Source organism: Schistocerca piceifrons, chromosome 3 (genome assembly GCF_021461385.2).
Source record: "Schistocerca piceifrons isolate TAMUIC-IGC-003096 chromosome 3, iqSchPice1.1, whole genome shotgun sequence".
NCBI classification, from domain to species: Eukaryota; Metazoa; Arthropoda; class Insecta; order Orthoptera; family Acrididae; genus Schistocerca; species Schistocerca piceifrons.
The window spans coordinates 878,714,324-878,733,937 of NC_060140.1; the positions used below are offsets into that span (position 1 = coordinate 878,714,324).

The following is a 19,614-nucleotide window of genomic DNA, read 5'->3' on the forward strand; positions in this document are numbered from 1 at the left end:
CTCCTTTTTTGTCTTACAGGGTCCTACCAAGCTGCAGAATCAGCTTTGCTTGTGTGAGCTGTGTGATCTTGCCATGGGTTTTTCCTTTACATATTCATTGTCAAGGAGGACCCTGCAGCCTCAGCCACCTTCACATCCTGTAGTCTCATGCCACTGGTGCCAGACAGGGAGCCAATGGCCGCTGACACACTGCCACTGCTGTTGCAGTTACCACAGTCCCAGTTGCAAGAGGTTCCCCCCTTCACCCTACCACCTTCCAGTGAGCCTCCATGGATCCTCCAGGCACCTTCACCATTGTGAGAAGATTTGCTTTCCCTGGGTATGGGTGTGCACCCTATGGCTAGGTTTCTGGCCAATGTTTCTGGGCATTACCAAGATGGGAGAGCTTGTCATCACCTGCAGTTTCAGCTCCTGCCTCCTCAGTGGCACCAGGCTTGCCTCCCCCCCTTCCCCCACTCCAGTCATGCCAATATACAATGACAGCGTCGAGGTGTTTGTTTTTTTCTTTTTTTACCCTTCTTCTTCTTCTCCCATCACACAGTACTGATACCACACCTGGGGTAGACTGCATCCCGATGTCGGCAGAAAATCACATTACAGCCTCGCCAACCCTTAGCTGGCTCAATGTCACACCACCTGCTGAAAATGCACGAAGCCCCACCACCATGCTGGCAAAAGAGGAGACTGCAACAAGGTCAGCCCACTCAACTATGAGCAGAATCGGCTTGAGCTTCACCAGTTTATAGCAGTATTTCTGTGATTGTAAATGTGTATGACAGCTAGGCTCTGATTAACAGACTCTCTCTTGGACTTGTTCTTCAAGTTAAGTTCTTGTGCCACCGACATTACGAGTGCTGCTAATCATTTCTGCTATGTCAGAGCAGCCACCTATTCCTCAGCACCCATCTCTGGTGAATCCAACATGCTGTTAGTCAGCAGTTGATCACTGGTATGAATATTAAACAACAGAGGAGCTAGAAAATTGTTCTATGATAACCCGTTCTGCACGATAAGCCACAGTCATTGGTGTTAGACATAATGGTTGATGTTCAGATTGTGTGCTATGCAAATCAGAGGGTGATCATAATGTCTACCCAATGCAACCCCCTACTGGCATAACATGTACTGGGCCCATATGATGATGACAAAAACAATCTGGCAATGTTTGTTCTCCCACAGAGTAACCTTTCCTTATACACAAAACTACTTTGTGCCAGAGGACTGAATGTAAATCATCTGCAAATTCAAGCACATAGTACATTTCATGCCAATCTGATGTTTGCTGACTGTAATGACCAGCAGTGTATTTTCCTTGTGAAAACTTCAATTACTTGACAAAATGTTATAAATAGGAATAATTTTTATAGTGCGGTAGGTAAGAATTGTAGAGGGTGAGCAAGAGATGAATACAGTAAGCAGATTCAGAAAGATGTGGGCTGCAGTAGTTATTCAGAAATGAATATGCCTGCGCAGGGTAGAATAACATGAAGTGCTGAGTGTCGCAAAAGCTTTACTCGTTCTGGTCTTTTTAATGTCATTTCTAATTGTTTTATTACAAAAGTTACTTTCAAATAATGACAAGAATTTATCCTGAAATACATTACAGTCAATATTGATATCTGGTTCCTTACAAATTTCAGGCCCACCTGCGACATTGAACTATTTCAATTATAGGGGGCTATTACAAATGATTCACTCTTCTTCAAAGCCCTATATTTTTCTAAGCATTTCATGTTCAAATATGATTGATGCACGGCTTTAACCATAAACCATCAAGTTTGCATTTTGCACTCTACAAATGTTCTACAAGTGCCCCTCTGGTCACATGACATACGTCCAAGTGGTAGTTGGGTTCATTCCATATCTTATGTAGCAACCTCCTATCAATGGTCATCACAATATCATTGATGCATTCTCTGAGCTGTTCCAATATTATTGGCAGTGAGAATACATAGACACAGTCTTTAATATACCCCCAAAGGAAAAATTCAGAAGGCATTAGGTCAAATGACCTGCGGGGTCCCCAATCCAGCGATGCGGAAGTTTATCATTTAGGTAGTAATGAACACCAACAATTCAATGAGGGTGTAACTCTTCTTGCAGGAAAATGAAATTCTCAGAATCAGCAGTCAGTTTTGGAAACAAACCATAACTGCAACACTTCACAGTAAGAGGTACCTATCACAGTCTTCTCACAGAAGAAAAAGAATCTTACAGAGCGTCACCTGTGAAAACGCACAGAAAATATTAACCTTAGGTGAATATCATCCATTTACCACAATTTCATGAGGATTTTCAGTGCCCCATACTCTCACATTGTGGTAATTAATCTTTCGAGATAAATGGAAGGTCACACATATTCCATCACACAAAAATTCTTTTCTTGCTTTGTCGCGATTTTGTAAAGGCACTGGACTCTTCATGCCAGTTGATGGGAACAGCATAAACTCAGCAAGTTTATGGTTCTATTAAAGCATCAATCATATTGGTAGATGTAACACATTGGCAAATATATAACTCTGAAAATGAATGTATCGTGTATAGTAGCCCTGTATTTTTGTTATTATCCTTAACAAAGTTAAATAATTTCAGGTGCTTTTGTCGTGAAATGGATAGTCAATCAAATGCATGACTATTTCAGTATAGAGCAGTAAAGTTACATACCATTTACTTGTTCTTGATTGGCTATAATTAGCGCAGTTTTGGCTGCTTCTCTGTACTGCTTCCTTGCCATATAAAGACGAAACAAATATTTTGGATCCTGGAAACAAGAAATAAACATGGGAGTACATGACTTTGAATCCAACATAAGTGTTATTTGACCAGCAGATCAAAAATGGTCTGGTTATTTGCTATATGTAATGATTCTATGATGAAAATCTGCAAAATTACCTTTGGAACGCCATCCGTATCCCCCAAGAGAAATTCTATGAGCTGATTGGCAATGTGTTCATCATTTGCGACACCCACAACATCAATTGCATAAGATATGGCTTCAGGATCTTCAGAATTGGTTTTAAGTACTTTCATTAAGTGTTTCAATGCCTGCAAATAATAAGACACACTTCATGCTTTAACAATGACAAAAGAAGATATCAACAATGTCTCTCATCAGTAAAAAGAAAAGAGCTATGTACAAAGATGCCTGACCTGTACAGACATGTAGTTTTCTCTTGTCTCTGAACCTGTGGGCAACTTTAAATGAACTTGACTTTTATGCACTTCCTGTTTGCAATAATAGTTTATAGTGCTAAGTAAAAAAGAATACAAACTTCATTTTATCAATGACATACCTGCAACAATTTGATTTAAAACAGTCTCTCATCTTATGCCCTATACAACTGAGTATTGACACACACACACACACACACACACACACACACACACACACACGCACACACTTGTGTAGTTACATTGCGCCACCTGAACATCAATGCCAGGACTGCAATTTGGCAGGTAGACAGAGCTGAAGAGTTGCGATGAGTGGAGCGGGTAGAGGGAGAAGGAGGTGGGAAGTGGGAGGAGGGGTTGGGTAGGGGTAGGTGACAGTTCGGAGGGTGGCTGCCAAAGTTCGGATAGTAAAGTGACACACAGGCACCAGGACTGGTGAATATGTGAGGCACGTGGTGACAATGACATGGAGGTCTGTATTGAGAGGGCCTGACAGGATAAAGGAAGGGAAGACTGTTAGGCAGAGCGTGTGGGTGCAATGAGTTTATAGAGACTGATATGAGGAGGGTTCTCAGAGCAAAGGATAACTTCCATCTGTATAGTTCAGAAAAACTGGTGCAAGGGGGCAGAGGGTTAGGATCTAGATGGTATGGGCTGTGAAGCAGCCACTGAACTCGAGTAGAATCACCAACCAGTTGTCCACCAGAATAAATGATCACTGCCAAACTGTGGCCAAGAGTACACTTGACCAACCAGCGGCAGAATATGCTGCTGAGGACAAAATGCTCAATATCAATAATTGCTTCACAACCCATGGAATCATTCCCACTGCACCAGCTTCACTTAACTAAGCAGATGGGAGTTACTCTTGCAACACTTCATTGTGTGTGTGTGTGTGTGTGTGTGTGTGTGTGTGTGTGTGTGTGTGTGTACTTCAGCTCCTTAAAAGATTCATCTGAAAGCTAGCAACTACTATTCAGTGAGTGGTCTCCTTTACTCCTAAATTATTTACATTCTGCCAGAACTTTCCTTACAATATTAACATTTAAGCCTATGAATGCAACTGAGAAGTTAACACCCCACACAAACTGGGTTGAAAATGCAGAGGAGATTTACAGTATATCCTATTATATGAGAACAGTAGTCAACTCAAGCATGATGTTAATGATGGGGACAAAGATCAATGCACATGAGGTACAACAACAAAAGGAGTGTCAGGAGGCTTTGTTTGGCAGTAGTCACAGAAGGTGATATTACACCTTGTACTAACACAGTCAGCTAGAAACTGTTATTTAACAATACAAATGCACAACTCTACTACATGCAATACATTACGTATGTCTAGGGAAGACTTCTTGTTTGAGTAAAACAATAAAACAGACTTGTGCTGAAGACTAACAATAAACAATTATAACAACTAGAGAATGTTCACATCTAGGTCTCTTACAGAGATATGAGCCAAGCAGGGGTTGCATAGGGATCGACGACGATATTATGTAAGTTTGGTGGGCAGCAGAATACCACAGTGGGAGGGGTGGGGAAGTCAAACTCTGGAAGAGAACGTGATTCAGTTGCCCCAGTCTTGATGGTACTGAGTCACGAGTGGAATGCTCCTCTGTGGCCTGATGTTGGGACTTTGGAAGGTGCTGTATGACTAAAGAGTTAAGGCATGGGACATCTGTTTTTTTTTTTCTTCTTCATAATGCTGGGTGCGTAATTACGGTCGGCGAAGCTAGTTATACTCCCTCACAAAATATCAATGGTCTCACTGAGGCCTTTATAGACTATAATTACCCTCCCAACATTGTACAAAAACAGATCTCCCATGCTTTATCCTTTCATTCACCAAGTACCTTCCAAAGTCCCACCATCCGGCCAGAGAGGAGCATTCCCCTCAACTGTCAGTACCACCCAGGACTGGAGCAACTCGCATCACATTCTCCACCAGGGTTTTGACCACCTTGTGTTGTGCCCTGCAATGAGGAATGTTCTACCCAGTATCCTTCCCAACCCTCCCACAGTGGTATTCTGCTGCCAACCAAATTTACACAGTATCCTGTCCATCCCTATTCAATGACTGCTCCGAATTCCTTGCCCTCTTGACTTGCATCCCTGTAATAGACCTAGATGTAAAACCCGTCCCACTGTAGTGGGACTATAAATTTCGCCACGCTACACTCGTTCCCTCAGATATAAATTATACCGTTGCAGCTGTATGAGCGCTCGACGGCAGAGAAAATATTTATAAGAAAATGAAGGTACAAAAATTGTAACTCTCTTTGTTTTCTACTCGCTCTTGTCTCTTGAGAGCGGAAGCTTAACTTCACTTATTCGCTAGTCTTGGTATGATTCAGATGTAAAAACTTATTTGTTAGTCTTGGTCTGATTAAGACATAAAAACTTATTGATGTGCAGACATATTGTATTGTGTAAGCTTGTATGAAATTCGGAGGTTGGAAGCAGCCATAAAATACATTGATTTCAATATCAAGATGGTTTTAATTCGTAGACATTAGTAATTCCTGGACGATGAAATTTACTACAAGATTTTGGAGCAGCTATGACTTTTTCATGCAGAAATGAAGCAGGAGATTGTTGGAGAACAAGACCTGGATGCCGCATGAGAGAAGACATATTAACTTGGTAATGAATGAACTCTTATCTATGCCATTTCCCCCTGTTAATCACATATTGTTATTCTCTGTTCTCTTTCAAATAATTTTTGTAGTAGAAATTGGTTTGCCTTTTGCTCAGAAACGCCACAAGGACCACCCCAACAATAGCTTTTCCGAATCACGAAGTCCGATAGCTTTTCTGTAATACGAAGTCCGATTTGCATTTCATTCTTTCCCTTTTTCATAGTTATTAACGATTTTAAAACCTCCTTTTTATTCACCATTTCTTCCCACATTTTCAACCTTTTCTTTTCTTCCCTTTTTCTTTTTTATCAACCACTACAATTGGCAACCGTCGGTGTTGAGTAGCGATGGACAGGATACTGTGTAAATTTGGTTGGCAACAGAATACCACTGTGGGAGGGTTGGGAAGGATACTGGGTAGAACATTGCTCTTTTCAGGGCACAACACAAGGTGGACAAAACCCTGGTGGAGAATGTGATGTTAGTTTCTCCAGTCCTGGATGGTACTGAGACTTGGGGGAATGCTCCTTTGTGGCCAAATGGTGGGACTTTGGAAGGTACTTGGTGAATGGAGGGATAAAGCTTGGGAGATCTGTTTTTGTACAATGTTGGGAGGGTAATTACAGTCTGTAAAGGCCTCAGTGAGGCCATTGATATTTTGTGAGGGAGTCTTGGCCTCACTGAGGCCTTCACAGACTGTAATTACCTTCCCAACATAGTACAAAAACAGATTCCCAAGCTTTATCCCTCCATTCACCAAGTACCTTCCAAAGTCCCACCATTCGGCCACAGAGGAGCATTCCCCTCAAGTTTCGGTACCACCCAGGACTGGAGCAACTCACATCACATTCTCCACCAGGGTTTTGTCCACCTTGTGTTGTGCCCTGAAAAGAGGAATGTTCTACCCAGTATCCTTCCCAACCCTCCCACAGTGGTATTCTGCTGCCAAACAAATTTACACAGTATCCTGTCCATCCCTATTCAACGCCTGCTCCAAATCCCTCGCCCTCTTGAATTATATCCCTGTAATAGACCTAGATGTAAAACCTGTCCTACGCATCCTCCCGCTGCCACCTACTCCAGTCCAGTCACAAACATCACCTATCCCACCAAACAGAGGGCTACCTGCGAAACTAGTCGTGTGATCTACGAACTAAGATGCAACCACTGTGCTGTGTTATACATGGGCGTGACAACCAACAAGCACACTGCCCGACATGACGTTCTTCATTTCAATGACTGCTTCACAGCCTGTGCCATCTGGATCCTACCTGCCAACACCAACTTTTCTGAACTGCACGGCTGAAAGCTCTCCCTGCAATATATCATATATTCCTGTAATCCTCCTGGCTTTAACCTTTGTTAGTCATTATCCTTTACCCACCTATCCCCTTCCCTGTTCCCATTCCAACACTTCACAGCTACATCAAGGCATCCACAGTCTTTTTACTTCTCTCCTTTTCTGCTCCTCCCCTCACCCCTGCCCTCCGTTTAACCTCCCAAATGCACCTAGCTGCCCTACCCTCTCTCCACCTTATCCTTGTATGCCCCCACAAACAGCACTTTACTGTCCCCACTATTACCCTACTATCCATCCCCCTCGCCACTCAGCCTCCTCCTTACCCCCACTGCTAAGATTGCTTCTCCCGTCAAGCATGCGCAGTGCCTTGCAGTGTGGTCTTGGCAGCCAGAGACAATGGTCATGTGTGAGATGAGTTTCATTTGCGTGGTGTGTGTGTGTGTGTGTGTGTGTGTGTGTGTGTGTGTTTGCAAATTCAGAAGAAGGCCTTTTGGCTGAAAGCTCAGTTGTTTCACAGTCTTTTTGTTGTGCCTGTCTGCGACTCAACATTTCCTCTGTATGGTGAGTAGCAACCTTTTCTCTTCATAAGACTGTCATTATTCCATCCTGGATTTTCCACCATTTGATTTAACATAAGAGGATAGTTTGATCTGGTGTGTCACCCACTGAATGTGGTAGACTACTGCCTCCAGAACTTTTCATTTGACACCGCTGGGACTGGAGACATCTCAACATTTCAGTTTGGTCTTAAAATCAGTGGTCACTAACTGAAGACCAACCTGCATGTTTCCTGCAAAAGGGTACTATAAACTAGACATTTCTTCAATTACTTTTACACAAGAACTTTCCATATACTGATTGTTCCTCTGACATAAATACATGTAATTAAACTATAAATTCAATTAAATGAACATGTCACTAAAAACCAAATGACATGAGGGCAACAATGTATATGTTCAGACTTAGGCAAGTTCACTATAAAGTGCACAGATTGAAGTTTTTTATGCCGATAACAGAGAATGAAGAAAGAAAACCAAGTATTCTACATTAACTGAGAAAATAATTCTGTCACTAAAGGCAGATACATCCTGTTTCCAGATAATCTACAAATTTGTGGATTCCAAAAGACACTTGTGTTCAGCTTTAATCACAATACACAAAATTTACATATATTTGAAGACCGCAATAAAATAAAAATATATCAGGTTACCTTCCATTCAGAAACTGGGTGCACACAATGACTGTTATGTGGCTTATAAATTATAGAGTGTAGCAGTCAGTCTTCCTTTTTTAGATTTTATAACGCAAATCCAGATTTTGGTTAGTGGCTAGCCATTCTCAATACTAAAAATACAAGAAGTACATAATCTTTATTTGTATATTACATACCACTATTTTCTATTCTTGATGCATGTAAGTCCCTATTGTTAGGGCGTCAGTCACATTTCTTTGAATACTACTGTATAAAGAAGGTAGGCTGTGTGGAGAACACATCGGTTGGTTGTATGGGACCCTCTATATTAACTATATATATATATATATAAACCTTCAAATTTGCATGGGACTTACATAAAATAAACATAAGTAAAAATATGTACATTGCTGTCTGAAATACTTCATCATTGCCAGTAAAAATAGAAATATATATAAGATATTTCCAGGTTCACTCCTTGTGAGTCAGTTGTTTTATTCTTTAAACACCTAAGTAATGTCAGATAGGTTAAACATTTTTTTTAAATTTTTATTTATAAGACACAAGAAGTTACATGCTATATGCAACTATTAGAGTTGATCTGATTTAAATGTTTTTATCTTTGTATTATTTTTTCTCTTTATATAAACATCATGACAGGTATGTTGTTCCTCTTATTTACTTAATAGCTCATAGATGGCACCAAATGTCAGCCAGATGGATGGTTGGTGTAACTTGGCATTCCGTTACAGATGTAGAGGATACTAGTCTCTTTGTCACTTTAAACCAATTTTACTTATAAATACAATAAAACAAATACACTGAATTGCTGTTATTAACAATGTACATGCATCTGAGCTAATGTACCATGGAGAAAGTTCTTGAGGTCAATGTTATAACGATCATACTCGTACAGTATTATGCTAATGGCTCCTACATATTGGCAAGATGGCAGGAGCTACCTCATTCCCCCTGGGTCAAACCTTACACTGTTTCCTAGCAACAAGTTTTCCAACAATTCCCAGAACAGTGCATTTTTCATAATGACCTGATCATTAATTGGGTTGCTGTCGGCATTCTTGTGATGGCAGAAGATCTCCAGCTCTTCTAGGAGGTCGAGGAACCTGTCCTCCTCGCATTTATGCAGCAACCTCACATTAGATGACAAAGTCGGCACCTTATATTTCATTGTAAGTAAATGGGCAGCCATACTAGATTTCTCCGTGGTGTCTTCCCTTCCCAACGCGACGTGTTCCCCAAACCTAATTTCCAGCCTCCTTCCCGCTTGGTCAACATAACAGGCCTTACAGTCTGGGCAATCAATTTTATAAACTCCAGAATCATGAAATATGTTCTTTGCATCTACAGAGTGTTGCAGAATACAGTCTAAGTTATTTTTTGTTCCAAAAGACACTATCACATTGTACTTTCTAAAGATAGTTGCAATCCTTGTACTCATTTTTCCATATTAATGTAAACTGACAAACTTAGTATTTTCTTTAGGAACCATATTATTGTAAAGCAACATTCAATTTTATAGCTATGTTCTTATATATAGTACCTAAAAAGTCATGTGAATAGTTATTCACTTTTGCAATGTGCCTTATTGTTGCCATTTCATCATCATATTCGTCTTTCGACAGTGGAATTTTGAACAACCAATTGATAGCAAAATTGAAAAATGCCTTCTTATGTTGAACTGAGTGGTTTGAAGTAAAATCCACAATGCCATCAGTACAAGTCTCTTTGCAAAAGATACCAAATGTATGCCTGCAATTTTCATTCTGAATTGATAGATCTAGAAAAGTAATAGATTTATTTGTTTCAGTCTCACAATAGAAAGGACTACTCCTACCATCCACCACTGGGCGTATCGGATAGCCTTCTTTGTCTAACTTCATTTGTGCCCTAAGTGTGGGTGCCAGGAGGTTCATACTAAGAAAATCAATAAGGATGTATTAAGAAAATTAAATAAATAGATGAGGTTGTAACGTCCAAGGCTCAGAAGAAATTGCTAGATCAGTTAAAAACTTGCAGTGAGATAATATCACCAAGGGAGATACAGAGGCTAAAGGTGATGAACCCCCTGGCACCCACACTTAGGGCACAAATGAAGGTACACAAAGAAGGCTATCCGATATGCCCAGTGGAGGATGGTAGGAGTAGTCCTTTCTATAAGGTAGCTGGAAAATGCCTATGGTTTCTTAAAACTCATTATAAATTCTATAAACAATTTTCCATTAAAAATAGTTTCAAACTTGTCAATAAAATCAAAAATACACCAATAACTGATGAAATGAAATTTTTTTCTCTAGATATCATCAACTTATACACAAACATACCTATTGATAAAACTGTGCACGTCATTCTGCATAATTTAATGGAATAAACCAAGCTTTCTATGAGGGAAGTAGATGAATTCACTGGGCTACTTATCATAATTTTGAAATTTAACTACTTTAATTTTAATGGGGACACTTATTCCCAACAAGACCGTCTCAGTATGGGAAACTCAATATCTGGAACGCTTGCGGACATCTTCATTAATTATCTAGAAAACAGATTCTTTTCTGAAAATCTGTCGTTGGCAGACATAATTGTATACTACTTTAGGTACGTAGATGACACACTACTGTGAATACAGGGTAACTATGATGTCATCAACACTATAGTAGCCAAACTTAATAACTTGCATCAAACAATTAAATTTACTCATGAGACTGAAACAAATAAATCTATTACTTTTCTAGATCTATCAATTCGGAATGAAAATTTCAGGCACACATTTGGTATCTTTTACAAAGAGACTTGTACTGATGACATTGCGGATTTTACTTCAAACCACCCCGTTCAACATAAGAAGGTGTTTTTCAATTTTGCTATCTATCGGTTGTTCAAAATTCCACTGTCGAAAGACGAGCATGATGATGAAATGACAACAATAAGGCACATTGCAAAAGTGGATAACTATCCACATGACTTTGTAGGTACTATATATAAGAACATAGGTAATAAAATAGGATGACACTTTACAATAATATGGTTGCTAAAGAAAATACTAAGTCTGTTAATTTACATTAATATGGAAAAATGAGTAATAGGATTGCAACTATCTTTAGAAAGTACAATGTGATAGTGTCTTTTGGAACAAAAAATAACTTAGACTGTATTCTGCAACACTCTGTAGATGCAAAGAACATATTTCATGATTCTGGAGTTTATAAAATTGATTGCCCAGACTGCAAGGCCTGTTATGTTGACCAAGCAGGAAGGAGGCTGGAAATTAGGTTTGGGGAACACGTCGCGTTGGGAAGGAAAGACACCACGGAGAAGTCGAGTATGGCTGCCCATTTACTTACAACGAAACATAAGGTGCCGACTTTGGCATCTAATGTGAGGTTGCTGCATAAATGCGAGGAGGACAGGTTCCTCGACTTCCTAGAAGAGCTGGAGATCTTCTGCCATCACAAGAATGCCGACAGCAACCCGATTAATGATCAGGTCATTATGAAAAATGCACTGTTCTGGGAATTGTTGCAAAACTTGTTGCTAGGAAACAGTGTAAGGTTTGACCCAGGGGGAATGAGGTAGCTCCTGCCATCTTGCCAATATGTAGGAGCCATTAGCATAATACTGTACGAGTATGATCGTTATAACATTGACCCCAAGAACTTTCTCCATGGTACATTAGCTCACATGCATGTACATTGTTAATAACAGCAATTCAGTGTATTTGTTTTATTGTATTCATAAGTAAAATTGGTTTAAAGTGACAAAGAGACTAGTACCCTCTACATCTGTAACGGAATGCCAAGTTACACCAACCATCCATCTGGCTGACATTTGGCTCCAACTATGAACTATTAAGTAAATAAGAGGAACAACATACCTGTCATGATGTTTATATAAAGAGAAAAAACAATACAAAGATAAAAACATTTAAATCAGATCAACTCTAATAGTTGCATATAGCATGTGCCTTCTTGTGTCTTATAAATAAAAATTTTAAAAAAGGGTTGTGCCCATCTGACATTACTTAGGCATTTAAAGAATAAAACAACTGACTCACAAGGAGTGAACCTGGAAATATCTTATACATATTTCTATATTTACTGGCAAACATAAAATAAGTCGGACAGCAATGTAAAGAATTTTACTTATGTTTTATTTTATGCAAGTTCCATGCAAATTTGAAGTTTTTTTCCTTCTCTTAAATATTATACACATAGTTCATATAAAGCGCGCCATACAACCAACCGATGTGTTCTCTACACAGCCTACCTTCTTCATACTGTAGTACTCAAAGAAATGTGACTGAAGCCCGAACAACAGGAACTTACATGCATCGAGAATAGAAAATTGTGGTATGTAGTATACAAGCTGTTAAGTTATGCCATCAGTTGTAACTTTTTATTATGTCACCTGACTATGTACTTCTTGTATTTTTAACATTGAGAAAGGATAGCCACTAGCCGAAATCTGGATTTGCATAATAAAATCTAAAAAAGGATGACGAGTGCTGCACTCTTATAATTTATAATATTTATAAAATATTATAAAATTATACCTTATACTTCTCCACATAAGCACCATTCAAATTTAAGTATTTTTAATATCTCTTACAAAGTTAACAAACACCCTCTGCTGAAAATTCTGTCACATGAGACTGCAGCCAACGTGTGACTGCACCTCAAATATTCTTGTTCTGCATTGTAGCAAAAAAAGAAGAAGAAGAACAGAGGAGCAGTCATCTGTTGAGTATTATGGTTATGAGAAAGGTATTTTGGAACCCAATGAGCACAGAACTTGTGGTAACCTAATTGTTCATCCCTGATCTCTTGCTAAACACTCTCTATGTAATCTCTTTGTATTGCTACTGACACATCATGAGATTCCAGTTTTATGATTCTTCTTCTTATTCTCCTCTTTTTTGTTAATTGTCTGTACCAGTCTGTTGCTGAATACACTGACTTCTGTAATCACCATAAACACTTGCCCTTCCACTCTTAGACAATGGCACCATTGATGGACAACACCTTCACCACCACATTGAATCTATGTACAGTACAAATCTCATCATAAATGTCAATAAGAATTTTATTACAGAACAGATTTTGCACTTGGTGGTGTTTCAAATGCTATGTTCATTCTACAGTGTAAGTCACTGTAGTGACTGTTCCATCATCCCCACAACTTTCTACACTATGTGAAAACAGAGATTAATTTCTGAATTTCTCTCAGAGAAATACAAGCTAAGAATTCTGTAGGGTATTTTGTTCTGTCGTTGCAATTACAAAAATGCGCACCAGACATGTTTTGGTTTATTGAAGTAAAGCATCACCAGTGGTCTGTAATTAAATTATTTACATTTTGATTTGCTTTATTTTACTGAAGTGAAACACATCTGGTGAATAAAGAAATAAAAAAAAAATCACACATTTTTGTAGTTGCAACAACAGAACAAAACACCCTCAAGAATTATAAAGCAACTACGTACACTATGGCCACACAAATAAAGAATAGAACCTAAAAAAATCCCAGTCAAACAACCACATCCAGGAATTAAGCAAAAGTAAAAACAATTGTATTAGATAGTTGCATTCTTCATTACACAAGTGTTAGCAACACATTTTAATGCAGCTGAATTGTGAAGCTAATTATTTTCTATTTTGTGGTGAAAAGAATACTTCAAAATTTTAATTTCATGTACAAAATTTTGCTTTCCTGTGTCAGTGAATTTGAAGTTGAAAGTAACTGACCTTATTATAATCCCCAGCATGAAAATAATATTTTCCAGCCAAAAGGCTATTTTTTTCTGTTTCAAAATGGAGAGCAAGGCTTCTAAAATCATCTGGTCTTGGATCAATTTCTACTGAGTTTGACAATATTTCCCCATATAATTCCATCTGCCCATGCTGCCTTGCAAGCTGAAAGGCTTCATCGTAGCACTGCGACATTACCAGAAAGCGAATTGCAGACTGATAGTCATTAAGTCTTTGAAAAAACCTGAAACAAATTAAACACGTTAATTAAAACTAATTTTACTACTGATAGGAAGGCTACCTCCCCATCTAAAGAATACAATGTGGAAAAGATAATGTTGCTGGATCTACTGGAATTTAAAAAAAGGTTACCATTAATTCTGTTCAATGTTTTTAATTATTGTTTACAATATAAGAGAACTGGAGAGTTGCACTTTAACTTCTCTTAAATTCCATGTGCCCCACCTTTCCTCTCCTGCCCCAGTAGGTTTTTACATACATTTATTTGTAATATGGTGTAATTTTTTCTGTATTACCTACAATAATTCCTTACTAAATGTTTTATTCATTTACATGGTGTATAAATTTTTCTGTATTTCATAAAAGATTTCTTTACTAAATCCTTTATTCTTTTGCAATTTAAGAGTGCTGATGAAAAAGAGGGTAAAAAACCTTAATACTAGTTCTTTGTAGATGTTGTAGATATAGTAATGTCACAATTTCTCACATCAAAAAGCCTTCACAGCTTCACTATTTTAATGCATCCTTAGGACATTCGTACGTCATCCTCATGCATAAATATTGTGATATCACACGTGGAATTACACATTGCAGACTATGTCCAAATGCCAATAAGAGACAGACAGGGACAACAGATTTTTTATTTTTATTTTCAGATCAATGTGAACTTATCACAATGCAAGATTGATTCAAAATCACAAATACGACCAAGCAGATTCTAAATTACAAATATGACCAAGCAGGTACCACATTGGATTACATGATTATTGGGGCAAAGTGTCTAATAGGTGGCTTTGTACTTGAACTTGCTGCTGCAAAGTCTTGTAAAAGTGATCCAAGGATGAATAATAAAACAACAACAACTACTACTACTACTACTACTACTACTACTACTACTGTCGCCGCCACCGCCACCACCACCACCACCACCACCACCACCACCAATTAAATAATATTATCATATGCCACCAATTACAGATTTATCAAAAAATGGGAGTTTTGTCTCAGTTTGCTATAATAAATGGCACACTGGTGGTTAAGCACAAAGTAATGACTGGAAACATAAACTTCTCCAGATGTGTTTTACTCAACAGTGGCTGTGCCCATTTTCACTGATTTTATACAAGTGAAAACTTTATCAGAAGTAAACTAGGAATGCATGGAATGAAACAAGTTTTTAAGCTGACCAATCCATGAAGTGTACACAAACACTGCAACGGGAAGATTACTGCCTACAAAGGACAAACAATTGTTATGTAGTCTATGCAAATGCCAGTTCTCCAAACTTTCTCAACAGTGTTTTGCAGAAAGAACATCTTCCTCCACGGATTCTCATTTGAGTATTCATTTACATGGTGTATAATTTCTGTAACACTCATGTGCTGACTGTATTGCCTAGTAACAAATGCCTCTGAACTGCTTTGATGGTTTCTTTTACTCTAACCTGGAAGGGAGTCCAAATATTCATGCTCTACTCAAGAATGTGGCCTACTTTACAGATGAGCTGCACTTCCCTATAATTTACTCGGTGAACCAAAGTTGACCATTTGCCTTCCCTTCAGCCGACGTTCTATCTCGTGTTGCTTTGCAATGTTATGCTAGATATTTAATCAACGTGACTGTGTCGAGCAGCACAGTACCAACAATGTATCTGAACATTACAGGATTTTTCCCCCTGTTCACTTTCATTAACTTACATTTTCCCACATTTCAAGCAAGCAGCTAATGACCCTACTGACTCATTTCCTGTAGCTTCTGTCTCTCAAGCTGTGTTGTTTCCAATCTTTTATTCCCTTCAGTAACTACATGCCTTTCACTTAGTTTTTATTTTATCCTGTCTCAATAGGATTCTCTCTCTCTCTCTCTCTCTCTCTGTAAAATAACTGCTTAAAAGATGTAAAAAGTTTCTGGTTCAGAGGTTCTCATTGCAGCAAATGTACATGCACCTCTTCAGTCTGACAGGGATTAAAAAGTCAAATGGAAAACATCGTACTCTTTCCATCTCACAGTACAATTTTTGAGGCGTAATGCACATCTGTGCTGATATAATCACATACTGATTTTCACACTAGGATTTACCAACTAAAAATGTCAAATGTCCATGCCTAATCAGATTTGCTATTAAATATTTTACAAACTACTCATAACATATTATTATTATTATCTTTAAGTTTATATATGGGCTGCCATTACATGTTGATCTCTTCCACACTGTTTTTTGGCTCATAGCCGGCTGACAAACATAAGCACATATTTTTGTGTGATGTTGCATGCAAATGCCCAATGTATGAATATTGGCTAATCCTCAATGGCTGTTATCGATAGGATAAAACAGTTTAGCCTAAGTCAAATCGGTTTATCCTAGTTATAATTTACATACTTTAGGATCCCCCCCATGAACCATGGACCTTGCTGTTGGTGGGGAGGCTTGCGTGCCTCAGCGATACAGATAGCCGTACCGTAGGTGCAACCACAACAGAGGGGTATCTGTTGAGAGGCCAGACAAACGTGTGGTTCCTGAAGAGGGGCAGCAGCCTTTTCAGTAGTTGCAAGGGCAACAGTCTGGATGATTGACTGATCTGGCCTTGTAACAATAACCAAAACGGCCTTGCTGTGCTGGTACTGCGAACGGCTGAAAGCAAGGGGAAACTACAGCCGTAATTTTTCCTGAGGGCATGCAGCTTTACTGTATGATTACATGATGATGGCTTCCTCTTGGGTAAAATATTCCGGAGGTAAAATAGTCCCCCATTCGGATCTCCGGGCGGGGACTACTCAAGAGGATGTCGTTATCAGGAGAAAGAAAACTGGCGTTCTACGGATCGGAGCGTGGAATGTCAGATCCCTTAATCGGGCAGGTAGGTTAGAAAATTTAAAAAGGGAAATGGATAGGTTGAAGTTAGATATAGTGGGAATTAGTGAAGTTCGGTGGCAGGAGGAACAAGACTTCTGGTCAGGTGACTACAGGGTTATAAACACAAAATCAAATAGGGGTAATGCAGGAGTAGGTTTAATAATGAATAGGAAAATAGGAATGCGGGTAAGCTACTACAAACAGCATAGTGAACGCATTATTGTGGCCATGATAGATACGAAGCCCACGCCTACTACAGTAGTACAAGTTTATATGCCAACTAGCTCTGCAGATGACGAAGAAATTGAAGAAATGTATGATGAAATAAAAGAAATTATTCAGATTGTGAAGGGAGACGAAAATTTAATAGTCATGGGTGACTGGAATTCGAGTGTAGGAAAAGGGAGAGAAGGAAACATAGTAGGTGAATATGGATTGGGGGACAGAAATGAAAGAGGAAGCCGCCTGGTCGAATTTTGCACAGAGCACAACATAATCATAACTAACACTTGGTTTAAGAATCATGAAAGAAGGTTGTATACATGGAAGAACCCTGGAGATACTAAAAGGTATCAGATAGATTATATAATGGTAAGACAGAGATTTAGGAACCAGGTTTTAAATTGTAAGACATTTCCAGGGGCAGATGTGGACTCTGACCACAATCTATTGGTTATGACCTGTAGATTAAAACTGAAGAAACTGCAAAAAGGTGGGAATTTAAGGAGATGGGACCTGGATAAACTAAAAGAACCAGAGGTTGTACAGAGATTCAGTGAGAGCATAAGGGAGCAATTGACAGGAATGGGGGAAATAAATACAGTAGAAGAAGAATGGGTAGCTTTGAGGGATGAAGTAGTGAAGGCAGCAGAGGATCAAGTAGGTAAAAAGACGAGGGCTAGTAGAAATCCTTGGGTAACAGAAGAAATATTGAATTTAATTGATGAAAGGAGAATATATAAAAATGCAGTAAGTGAAACAGGCAAAAAGGAATACAAACGTCTCAAAAATGAGATCGACAGGAAGTGCAAAATGGCTAAGCAGGGATGGCTAGAGGACAAATGTAAGGATGTAGAGGCCTATCTCACTAGGGGTAAGATAGATACTGCCTACAGGAAAATTAAAGAGACCTTTGGAGATAAGAGAACGACTTGTATGAATATCAAGAGCTCAGATGGAAACCCAGTTCTAAGCAAAGAAGGGAAAGCAGAAAGGTGGAAGGAGTATATAGAGGGTCTATACAAGGGCGATGTACTTGAGGACAATATTATGGAAATGGAAGAGGATGTAGATGAAGATGAAATGGGAGATATGATACTGCGTGAAGAGTTTGACAGAGCACTGAAAGACCTGAGTCGAAACAAAGCCCCCGGAGTAGACAATATTCCATTGGAACTACTGACGGCCGTGGGAGAGCCAGTCCTGACAAAACTCTACCATCTGGTGAGCAAGATGTATGAAACAGGCGAAATACCCTCAGACTTCAAGAAGAATATAGTAATTCCAATCCCAAAGAAAGCAGGTGTTGACAGATGTGAAAATTACCGAACTATCAGCTTAATAAGTCACAGCTGCAAAATACTAACACGAATTCTTTACAGACGAATGGAAAAACTAGTAGAAGCCAACCTCGGGGAAGATCAGTTTGGATTTCGTAGAAACACTGGTACACGTGAGGCAATACTGACCTTACGACTTATCTTAGAAGAAAGATTAAGGAAAGGCAAACCTACGTTTCTAGCATTTGTAGACTTAGAGAAAGCTTTTGACAATGTTGACTGGAATACTCTCTTTCAAATTCTAAAGGTGGCAGGGGTAAAATACAGGGAGCGAAAGGCTATTTACAATTTGTACAGAAACCAGATGGCAGTTATAAGAGTTGAGGGACATGAAAGGGAAGCAGTGGTTGGGAAGGAAGTAAGACAGGGTTGTAGCCTCTCCCCGATGTTGTTCAATCTGTATATTGAGCAAGCAGTAAAGGAAACAAAAGAAAAATTCGGAGTAGGTATTAAAATTCATGGAGAAGAAATAAAAACTTTGAGGTTCGCCGATGACATTGTAATTCTGTCAGAGACAGCAAAGGACTTGGAAGAGCAGTTGAATGGAATGGACAGTGTCTTGAAAGGAGGATATAAGATGAACATCAACAAAAGCAAAACAAGGATAGTGGAATGTAGTCTAATTAAGTCGGGTGATGCTGAGGGAATTAGATTAGGAAATGAGGCACTTAAAGTAGTAAAGGAGTTTTGCTATTTGGGGAGCAAAATAACTGATGATGGTCGAAGTAGAGAGGATATAAAATGTAGGCTGGCAATGGCAAGGAAAGCGTTTCTGAAGAAGAGAAATTTGTTAACATCCAGTATTGATTTAAGTGACAGGAAGTCATTTCTGAAAGTATTCGTATGGAGTGTAGCCATGTATGGAAGTGAAACATGGGCGATAAATAGTTTGGACAA

General features: G+C 38.9%; 1 protein-coding gene across 2 annotated transcripts in view; it reads right to left on the reverse strand.

Moving 5' to 3' along the window:
• LOC124789640 (WD repeat-containing protein 19) overlaps positions 1–19,614 on the reverse strand; it is a 316,330-nt gene that overhangs the window by 48,693 nt on the left and 248,023 nt on the right. For both annotated transcript variants that reach the window (XM_047257070.1, XM_047257071.1), the window contains exons 19-21: positions 14,062–14,308; positions 2,893–3,045; positions 2,665–2,761 (exon numbers count right to left, since the gene is read on the reverse strand). In XM_047257070.1, coding sequence (XP_047113026.1) covers positions 2,665–2,761; positions 2,893–3,045; positions 14,062–14,308 — 497 coding nt within the window. The remainder of the gene's footprint in view (positions 1–2,664; positions 2,762–2,892; positions 3,046–14,061; positions 14,309–19,614) is intronic.